This window comes from Nanorana parkeri, unplaced genomic scaffold (genome assembly GCF_000935625.1).
Source record: "Nanorana parkeri isolate BGI_ZX_2015 unplaced genomic scaffold, ASM93562v1 scaffold87, whole genome shotgun sequence".
Taxonomy (NCBI): domain Eukaryota; kingdom Metazoa; phylum Chordata; class Amphibia; order Anura; family Dicroglossidae; genus Nanorana; species Nanorana parkeri.
The window spans coordinates 1,123,401-1,134,459 of record NW_017306355.1 but is presented as its reverse complement, the minus strand read 5'-3'; the positions used below and the strand labels follow the sequence as shown (position 1 = coordinate 1,134,459).

The 11,059-nt window shown below is 43.7% G+C and overlaps 1 protein-coding gene across 2 annotated transcripts in view; it reads left to right on the top strand.

The window, feature by feature from the left end:
• The first annotated feature begins 777 nt into the window (after positions 1-777).
• MXD3 (MAX dimerization protein 3) overlaps positions 778-11,059 on the top strand; it is an 18,088-nt gene continuing 7,806 nt past the window's right edge. Inside the window, exons 1-5 of one of the 2 annotated variants that reach the window (XM_018552391.1) lie at positions 778-787; positions 2,960-3,068; positions 6,512-6,608; positions 9,165-9,194; positions 10,138-10,252. In XM_018552391.1, coding sequence (XP_018407893.1) covers positions 2,999-3,068; positions 6,512-6,608; positions 9,165-9,194; positions 10,138-10,252 — 312 coding nt within the window. In that variant the 5' untranslated portion in view covers positions 778-787; positions 2,960-2,998. Of the gene's footprint in view, positions 788-2,640; positions 3,069-6,511; positions 6,609-9,164; positions 9,195-10,137; positions 10,253-11,059 lie in introns of those variants that run through there. The other variant, XM_018552390.1, reaches the window with a different exon arrangement.

The window sequence follows — 11,059 nt, the reverse complement described above, 5'->3', positions numbered from 1 at the left end:
CTGGTCAGGTTTATATTATGGTCTGTGTCCCCATATTTGAGATTTCCTTTCCGAGTGATTTGAGTGTCAGACATGAGATATAAGGCGAGTTAACCACAAAGGGGTCATAGAAGGCTTGTTATAGCTGATAAAGGTTCTAATAGGGATTTGTTTGTTTCCGTGAACCCCGAGGGAAGTCCATGGATGCAGATTTTTCTGGATTTATGCAGGTAAAGGCTATGGACCAAAACGCAGCTGAGTGAATGGGTTGCTAGCATACAATACTGCTACGTTCAGAGAATCAGAGCTGTATAAAACTACTCGCATCGTATTATATACAGTACCTGTGTGCATGAGCCTTTAGAACCCATATCAGTGGTGTCTGTGTCCTCACTGGGGAGAATCACCTTATAGCAACCGTTCTCAACTAGGGTGCCTCGAAATCTCCCTGATGTGAAGTGGGGGTTCTGATGTTAAGGGGGGCTCCTATTGTGAGAGGGGGCCTCCAATATAAAAGGATGTGAAGGGGTACTTTGATGTGAAAGTGGGGTACTCTTTTTTTGTAATTGCACGGGGCCCCCTTTTAACTGCCTCCAGACCGTTGTAGTTAGCCGTCCGGGAGCTTCTTGGATGTAACTGGGTGTCTAAAGACGGCCTGTTAGGCCTGCCCACTCTATAGAGCCGCTGGATAGCTTGTATGAGGCCCCCTCCGGACCCTAGCTCCGCTGTCCCCGGTGTGGCCCGGGACCAGCACAGCGGCTCTGTGACAGGGAAAACAGAGGGAGATCAGCACACAATCCCCTCTCTGGTGTCAGAATGCGCAAGTGATGTATATTACATCATTTCCGTATTCTGCTGTCACTCTCCAGCTTCAGAAGCTGGAGAGAAGCTGATGAAGCAAATCTCTGGTTCATCAGCTTCTTTGGGGGTCCCTAGGTGACAGGTGGGGTCTTGGAGACCCCTGATGTCTCCATAAAGAGGACCTTTCACATCCCCTTTGCTATCGCATAGGGGAATTCTTAGCCCCCTAAATTATAACAATAAAGTTAAGGGGAAAAAAATGAGTGGCAAAAAAAAAAATTGTCACACATACAAAAATTGTTGCTTATCACAGCGAATGTTGGAATGAGAGCAATAATTCTAGGGCCATCAATCACTGATAACACTAAACTGGTGAGCGGGAAAAGCTTTTAAAGCGTCGCCTATGGTCAATTTTGGGTGTGGTAGTTTTTTGTGAATTTGCTTGTGCGCACAATTTTAAATACCACTAAAAGAAAGCTCCTATCTGTCCACAAAAATGTTTTAAAATTCATTTCAGTACAGCATTGCATGACAGAATAAATGTCAGTCAAAGTACCTCAGCGCTGAATAGTAAAAAATAGCCTGGGCAGGAAGGGTTAAAATCCATTACACTCTAGACTGGTGTTACTGAATAAACGTTGGAAAACGCTGCTCTATAGGACTGATTTATAAATTTTCCGCCCACACTATAGCTGGGTGAATGGCACAGAGGCATATTGGAAATTCCTATGCTCCTTGGCTCTATCTAGTGGCGCGAGTGTCATGAGAACGGCATCCTCACAGCTACATACGCTGGGTAGAAGATTTATAAATCAGCCTACGTGTCCTATTGATCTTTGTTACCAGGACAGAAAGTGAGGGAAAATCAGAAATGATGGTCACCAGAAAAGGAAGAGGAGAAGTCTTCCAATGGTAACACTTGCCCTGTGAGGGGATTTTCCCTCACTTTCAGGAAGTGGAGACAGATGGAAAATAAAAAACATGTAAAAGGGGCTTTACCATTTCCTACTCTTTGCAAAAGGAAAGAGATATTTTGCCTTAAGGTATTTTTTCAACACTGAAGTATATCTAAATTAGTGGATACTTGTTATCAAAACAAGTACAAACAAATTCTAGCATCCATACAGAAACTCAATCGGCATAGGGAGGAATGAATAAAGCGTGTCTGAGGCAAATTTTGTCTCAGTTGGAGTGTCAGTCAACCTTTAAGTTTTCATTTTGTAAACTGTGTGGAAAAAATGGAAGCTAGAAGCCGATTGGTTGCTGTGGACAACTGAACCAGTTGAGTTAGAATTTGTCTCATACACTTTTTAATGAATTCCCACAAGAGTGTACTGCCTAGGGTTGCCACCTGTCCAGGATTCACCCGGACAGTCCGGGTTTTGAATGCTTTGTCCAGGTTTCATGCCAGCAGAAACCCGGACACAAGATGCCAGGCAGACAGGGGCAACCAAAATTACGATAGGGACTACTGGCCCCCTACTGAAAATAGTCCCAACTGTGATATTTACATATGAATGGATGGCACTATATACACATATGAATAAGCCGTGGCTCATTCTCCCAAAAAAAATATCCACGCGTTGCTAGAGTGTTCGGGTTTTGCTTGAAGAAAAGGTGGCAACCCTAGTACTGCTTCCAGCACTTAGTGTGTATCCTGTATAATGTGTTTATCACATGGAATCTGTTCTTAGTACAAGCAGCTAAACAGATCTGCAGTTCTGTGTCACTATTCTCCCTGAAATGGATGTTTTGAAATTTGAAAGAATTCTTCATTCCCGCCTAATTCTGTTGCCATCTGGAGTGACGTCTGGCCACGCCCTTAAGTGTCCAGTGCCGAATCAGGGGCCGCCCCCGTAGTCTCCGCCCGTTTCAGGAAGCTCCATGGAAACAGAGGGCTCAGCTGTGCCTCACCGACAGACACCGGCGAACAGACGGGACTGAGTCCGGGCGGGTCGGGGGATGAGAGCAGCGGGCTGTACGGTTTTACACGTAGCGGCTCGGCAACGGCCGGAGTGGGGGTGTGAGCAGTGGGCGTGTCCGGGGCGGGGCTGCGCGGCTGCTCGGTGTCAGTTACATGTATTGTGTAGGGAAATAATAGTTCCACTGCGGGCTGACAGACAGCGGGCGGCCCCACGGACTCCCAAGTGACAGCTCTGACCCCCCCCCCCTTGGAGAGGACACAACCCTTCACTGACACAGACATCCAGGGCCCAGCATGGAGCAGCTGCCCAGCAACCTTCAGGTCCTGCTCCAGGCAGCCGAGTACGTGGAGAGAAGAGAGCGGGGTAAGCTGCACGGTTCATTTACCCCCATTCCGTATTGGATCAAGTAATGGGTCTCAAGTGTGTAGCTGCTTTGGCCGTAGCAACCAATCAGGTACTCCTTTCTAAGCATTCTTATCATAAAAACAAGAACCTGATTGGTTGTAATGACTAGCACAGGCCTAATATGGACAAGCAGTACAGCCAATTCGACCATTGCTTGTTTATCCAATCAGACACTCCCTTTCAAGAACTGCAATCCTAAAAACAAGAACCTGATTGGTTGCAATGGATAGTACAGGCCATGTAGCCTAATATGCACAAGCAGTGCAGCTAGTTTGATCCATGTTTTGCTATTAGTATCAGTAGAAGCACCAAAACCATAACAAATGCCTGTCAGAAGTTCTTGTTATTGGAGAGCAGGTTGTCATATGTGTGGATCTGATCAGCAGCCCTTTTTTTTATGGTGCATAAAAAACAAAACAATCCTGCTGTTTCCTGCCTTCACGACATGTATGAGAATCTCTGCAAGCGTAATGAGCACTTCTGGTGTCGGTGCTCTGGTCTTAACCCATGTATAGCCTGATATTTTTATTAAGCACTTGAGGCCCACTAGAGTCTGATCTTTTATACCCAAAAGGCCGTTCCCCTGCATAGTCTAACACTGTGCTCCTCTGCAAAACATATCCTTGTTTATGTCTGTTTGGAGACCGTCCTGTCACTCCTCCCTCTGACTTCTGGGACGCACTCCTTCGTCAGCTTTCTTTGTGTGTTCTGTATCCACCCTCCCACTCATCCAGTCATTACATTCTCTTCTGCAGAGCTTCTAACTGCTACTGTGCCTTATTTCTACAACTCCTGACTGTCTTCTACTGCTGTGTTCCTCCATTTGTTTCAACGATACCAAATGACGCATTCTGGAAAACTGTTACATTGCTTTTTCTAACCAATAAACTGTTTACTTTTCTTAACTGTGCAGAAACCACATTGCTGTGGCTAAAACCTCAGGGTGGGTGGCACAGTGGTGTAGTGGTTAGCGCTTCTGCCTTGGAGCACTGGGGGTCGCTTGCCCAAATCCTGGTTAGGACACTATGTGCAAGGAGTTTACATGTTCTTCCTGTGCTTGTGTGGGTCTCCTCCAGGTAGGTTTCCTCTCACACTGGTAGGTAAATTGTCCCTCGTATATGCATGTGTGATAGGGACCTTAGATTGTAAGCGCCATAAGGGCAGGGAACTGGCATGTATTTTTGAGATGTTTACAATACTTTATTCTAAATTGTATTCCCTGTACCTTGTTTATAAAAGAAAACACTGTGCAATGCAAGTGAATGCTGCTCCATCTGATTGCATATAGTGTTCAAATGTTGTTGTCTAGAGCCTTCAAAAGTACTTTATAAACATCTGCAAATACTATCCATTAAAGGAGAACTATGAGGTGAGTGCTTTTCACTCACCTCATAGTTCTAGCCGACCTGTGACAGTGAGACTGTCACAGGTCGGCTCAGTAGATCGGGAGGTGAGCGAACACATACCGGCGTTCGCTCACCTCTCGATCCTGTCACGGCTCTCTGCCGTGACAGGGGGAGGGCTGGATTCCCCTCTCCCCGCTCTGATCTGCCAGCGCTGACTGGCGGAACGGACGGGGGAGGGGGCGGGTACAGCTGGCTCTGCCTCTAGATAGGCAGAGCCAGCTGTCACTCACGCAGCTGGGGGGATCCCGTCATCTACGTCGGAATCCGCTCCGGCTGTGGCGTCTCAGTATACCGCGAGCTGTAGCTTGCGGTATACTGAGCTTAGGGTAACGGGAGGACGCAAGTTTGTGTCCTCCCATTACCCTAAGGAGAACTATGGGGGAAAACACTGACCCCATAGTTCTCCTTTTAAAGCTCAACTCCTTGCTAAACACACAGATGGAATGCATATATGGGAGCTTTGTTACCTGTCAGAGGATTTGTATTTCTACCTATCCAGTTCTGAGGCTTGTACAGCTCTGGCAGGGCAGAAATCCTGATATTTAAAAAAAAAAATTTTTGTTTGTTGTAGTTATGTAACACTTGCAGGTCTGGTCCCTCCCCCAGGCTTGGGCCTGGGCAGTGAAATGAAAGGCAACACACTGGTGAGCTCATCTCTGTCACTCTGCTGTCTACAGTTATCAGCATCGGATAAGGAAAATATGTCGTCAGCACACCTCTTGCTTTAGAACTTCATCTTTATTGACGTTCTTGCAGCATATCAGAGGAAACTGCACAAGGTTCCTTCATCAGGCAAAAAGTGAATAATGCATAGTACTCTACACTTGCCTTTCTCAACAAGGGTGCTTTCTGGCTTTGTCAGGGGTGCCTTCAAATTTTCACAGTGTCATGCATTGCCATAGTACAGATGAGCCCACAACCATCACCATGGAAATGCTTCTAGGACCTCTGGGGGCTACTGCTGTCAAAGGGGGGCTTCATATTTATTTATTTTGCATAAGGCCCCCCTTAAAATTCATACCACACCCCTATCTAAGATAAAGATCTGGTATAGATTTTGGAGGAAACTTTTTTTTTTACATAGATTGGGGTGCCTTGAGATTTTGCATACTTTTAAAGTGTGCCGTGGCTGAAGAAAGGTTAAGAAGCGCTGCTGTACACACAGGAAGGCTGCCGAGGTCCCCAGCTGGGTCCCAGCAGCCTTCCTGTGAACAGCGGCGCCTGCCAAAATCTCCTCCTCCTCCACACTGCCCGCACCTGCCGTGACTGAACGGGAGACGGGGTGAGACCACACAGCCTAACATTAACTTTGCACAGCCACCTGAGAGCCACGTAGCCCAACATAGAGCCTGCATAGCCACCTGAGAGTCCGAACAGCCCACCATAGACCCCACACAGCCACCTGGGATCTTCCACTGGAGACAGGCTGGCACCCTAGAGCAGCACAGAGTATGTAGCTTCATATTACGCTGTGTTGATGTATAACTTATTGCTGGGATTTGTAATCTTCTTTAGCTGATGGTATTCTGCATTGTTGAATAATGTATTGCTAAGATTTGTAGTCCCCCCATGGCTTGGAGACATTGGTAGCACTACCATGGTCGCATTGGTTGCAGCTGTGACTGGGCCCTGACACTTCACCACTGTCCTAAAATTATTAGTCTGTATTATTTAAGAAAAATTGTCACATGACACTAAAAAAAACAAAAGTATCGCTAATTGTATCGGCGAGTAATTGAGGAAAGGTCTGGAAAAAATTGTATACGTGCATCCCTATAGGAAACCAGTTTGGCCAAACCACTGGTCTTCTTTTTTTTTTTTATAATTTTCCAGCATGCAGTATTAAACCGTTGTAGTCTGGTTGCTATGTGCAACATAAAGACTTTACTTTCAGACACTTATCACACACCTGAAAATTCGACATATAGATTTAGTCTACGTTATACGAAATGACTGAACTGAACGAAATGACTGAACGCCTTTCCTTTCTTGCAGAAGCTGAACATGGATATGCCTCCATATTGCCTTGCAACACTGCCACCCCTGGGAGAAGAAAACGACAGAGAACAAACAGCAATCCAGACAGTGTTAGGTGAGCCTGCTGTTTAAAACCACCATGTTGTGGGTCTTGTTTAATCGGGCAGAGGGTGATGAAGCCAAACAGTCCCTTGTACTCCTATGTTTTTGTCTCTGGCCTGAGTCAGGAATATATTAGGATGCAGTCCTTGTTCATTTTAGCACAGAAAATCAGATACCCCTGTGGGTGCTTGTGTACTGATTTAGTGTTACAAACAAGTGCCAGTTGCTCCATGTTTATACCCACATATACAATGATTAGATTTGGGACATTAATAGCTAATGAAGTAGTTCTCACAAACAGATTAGAGGATAGATTTAGAGAAGAACTATGAACTAATTAAAAAGCAGGAATTTGTTTTAGATCCGAGAACTTTAAAAATCACGATTGTAAATGTAAGCATGCAGTGGGAGAGCAGCTAAAAGTGTTCAAGAATCAATTGCAGTACACATAGCGATCAGTATACATTCTGTAGTGGTCTAGCCTCAGACATCTCAGTGGTTCTGGGTGCAGGAGAGTGTGTTTTCAGCAGAGATTGGTCTCACTCTGAATAAGTTAAGTGCAGGTTGTGACCATTTTGCTCTTGGCCTCATCCTGTGCAGATCTTTTCAAGCTGGTGGGGCAACAATCTAAGGGCCAGCAGCCTGAGATGGCAGGTTAACTGAACAGTTAACCCTTTACCCACATACAGTGATTGCCACCATGTGTTTTAAAGGAAACATGTGCTGTTCACATCTGCTCTTGCAATTCTGACCTTTAACAAAGTCTGTATCACTCGCTGCCTCACCCAGACAGGGGTAAGGAAAGTAAGAGTTTACACTATGGTAGCTTATTTACAGAGGCAAAATGTCTTTACTTTCTAGTTTGAGCACTCAGATATTCAGCGTAACAATTTTTAAACGTCGTTTTAATGAAAAGTAGAGAAAAAAAGTGGATGAAATAATTACAGAAAATCTATTACAAAAAATCTATTACCATGAACCTAAGCAATAGTAAAATAAAAATAGTAAAATATATTTACTTAAAGATAACTAAAATTGAAAATGAAGTTGCCTACCCTCTGCTGGTGTCAGTGGCATCAATGTTTGTTGCTTTGTTTCTTCAGTGCTCATCTTTTTTACCTAGTGATCCTGCTACTTTGCACTCCTAGAATTACAACACTCTCTAAGGAGCTCCGTATGTGGGAGCAGTGTTTTCATCTTGGGATGATTCCTAGGTTTCTTAGGATGCACCCTCATTGTGGACTCCAGGCTGATATCAGCACACCAGAATTTACAGTCTGGAGTCCACTGGAAGCACAAGGCATCAGAGAGGGACATTCATCTACACGGATAGAATCCAAAAATGTAAGTATTAGAGAATTACAAAAAAAAGAAAATAAAAAATTTGAAATAAACTACGGCAAGTTGGCTTTGGACAGTTTATAGCATGAAAGGGAAAAATAAGGTTTAGTTATACTTTAGGTTTGAAGGGTTAGTGCCAAAGCACGGCTTAGGGTTAATATTAGAGGTTAGGTGTTTGAGGTTTTGGGTGAAGGATAGGGTTCTTGGGGGACTTAGGTTAAAGTAGTATTAAAGTCAAGTTTTTCTGGCATATATCTACTGCTAGTAGGCAAGAGATATATGCCCCATCATTAAAAAAAAGCAGAAGTCCCAGCTCCTAAATGCTGTGAAGGACGAATGGGCGGGCGCATGTGCAGTCTAGATCGTTGGAAGAGTAGGAGAGCAACGCTGAAGTTGGATGGACGCAGCAGGGAGCGCTCACGTCTGACAGACTCCGTGGGACAGGAAGAAAGAGGAGTCTGCGGCGGATCAGAGACCAGCACCAGTGCTGGAGGGACTTTAGAAAACGAGTGGAAGCTAAAAGCTGTTCGGATCACGAGGCATCACTTGCCTTTTAATGTCACTTTAACACTTTTGTTCTAACTTATTTTTGGTGCTAAAAACCGTGAGCTAGGAACAACCAAAGCCTGGTTCTCAGTGACCTGCACTGTTTATTGAATAAGGAACAGTGATGAAGGAATTATTGAATTATGTCTGCATAGAGTAGAGGAGCAACATTTGTATACCGTATCTGAGAGATGGAAGGACAACCACAAACTGTAACAAGGATTTCAAACCCTCTCTGTGTACATGCTTAGAAACCTGGAAATACGTGTAAAATATGGCTATAAAGTACACATTTTCCTCCATATTTGGTATAGGGTTTCTAAAATGTATGACATGTTATTAGGCCTTATCCATGGTAAATGGAAAGCTTGCATCTTTAATTTCAGCTTGAACTTTCTGCATTGTTTTTGTTCCTTACAGTACATCATTGATGTCCTGGTAATAGCTGTGTAACTTTACCAACAAAGCTGGAAAGACCCCTGGTAAAAAGTTTATCTTGAGATTTATTATAGCTTTTGTTTAACCAATTAGGGATTTCGGCCCTCTGTCTTACTGCATTTACTGATCATTGAAAGGTTTGTAAGTTTGAAGTCCCAAAGTCCAGGGGTTGGCCTGTGTTATGGCAGTACTTGTAGGTGTATGTAACCATTAACTGATGTATTTTTTTTTTTTTTCTTTGCAGGTCTGTCCACAATGAGCTAGAGAAGCACAGGTGAGTGACTGAATAAGAATACTAAGCTTCTTTATACTCCAGAACCAAGTTACCAAAGGTCTTTGTAGGCCTGTTTCTATAGGTCCAACTGGGGTGCTTACTCCAGGATCCTTTTCTCCTAGTTTTAAAGTGAACCTTTTGAAGAAAATTAGTTTTTATATGTGGAGGCTTCAGGGCTGCCATCATATTCTTGGCTTTACTATCTAATGAGTAAATGACTTGGAACAGAGCACCACTGGTAGCATGCTTGTGCCAGGTCATTCAGGATGAGGATGACCGCTATGAAGCCTGTGCCTTTACAAACCAAGCCAGCAATGGCAGCTTCCATATTTATTATTCTGCCATGTTTACTTTTAATTCCCATCTATAAACTGATTATGGTGGCTGCTTTAATGTTGCCTTAAAGGACATCTGAACATTTGTCCTTTAACAAATTTGCCCTGAGTGCATCCCACTTTGGAAAAGCTGTACTCCAAGTGACTGCTGGAGGCTGCCATAATACGGTTTTCATAATACGGTTGGGGAGAAGTAGGACTGCGGCACACATGTGCATTACAAAGCAGCTGTTTTTTGGGAGACAGGCTGTGCAGCTCTAAATGGGGCTGCTCAGTGAGGATCGGGGCTGAAGGTACATATTTGTCTTAGTGGGCAATTCGGAGCTACCTTAAATGCTTGCAGAGGAAGAGAGGATATTGCAAAGAAATTCTGTTTTTTATTGTGTTTTGATGATTGATTTTGTGTGAATCTCTCTGTGACATTTAGAACCACAAAAGAGTGTTTTTATACAGAGTGTTGTGATTTCCCAATAACTACAGTGTGATTTTATTACGGAAATATAAATATTGCTACTTTTTTTTTAAAATGAGAAAAGTGTGTGCACCTTGAATACTGAATATTGCAGCGTTTAGCTATAGTATGCTTAAGATACATCCTCTGATTGCAGGAGAGCACAGCTGCGGAGATGCCTGGAACAACTGAAGCAGCAAGTTCCTCTGAGTGTGGACACATCGCGACACACAACACTTAGCCTTTTGCACAGAGCCAGACAACACATCAAAGTAAGTCCACGCAACAGCAGGTATCTGTGTCCAAGTAACATTGACAGATGCATATCTATACAAATGGTTACAGTTAAAAAGTAGCTAATCCTAAGCGCAAAAATGTAACATACTGCAGGTTTCCTGTTCTTGGATGTAGTGGCCGCGTTAGCTTTTATTTCTTTCTCAGCCATCGAGGAACACAGGTATTCATTAACTGTTGGGTTATAATAGGGTTAAAACGTCTGCACTTTTATACCTTTTATAGAGCAGCAGCTGACACTAAGTAATAGTTACATACATAGTTACATAGTATTTGAGGTTGAATAAAGACATTAGTCCATCAAGTCCAACCTATTAGGATCTAATTCTAGGAGTACCTGTACCCCTGTATATTACCTGTACCCCTGTATATTACGGTCCCTTAAGAAATCGTCCAAAAGTTTCTTGAACAATTCCACATTCTTTGCTGAAATCACGGCCTGTGGCAGTGAGTTCCAGACCCTAACTGATCTTACTGTGAAGAACCCCCTTCGCCCCTTGTGCTGGAATTTTTTTTCCACCAATTTTAGGTGATGGCCTCTAGTTTTTGTAACGGAGTTAATTTTAAACAGTTTATCGCTAATGTTGCTACCACCATTAAACATTTTGTACATGGAAATCATATCCCCCCTTAATCTCCTCACCTCTAATGTGAACATGTTTAAATTTAGTAGCCTCGTCTCGTAGCTCTGGTCCTCCATACCCCTAATTAGTTTGGTTGCCCTTCGCTGGACTTTTTCCAACTCAAGGACATCTTTTCTTAGTACTGGTGACCAGAACTGGACC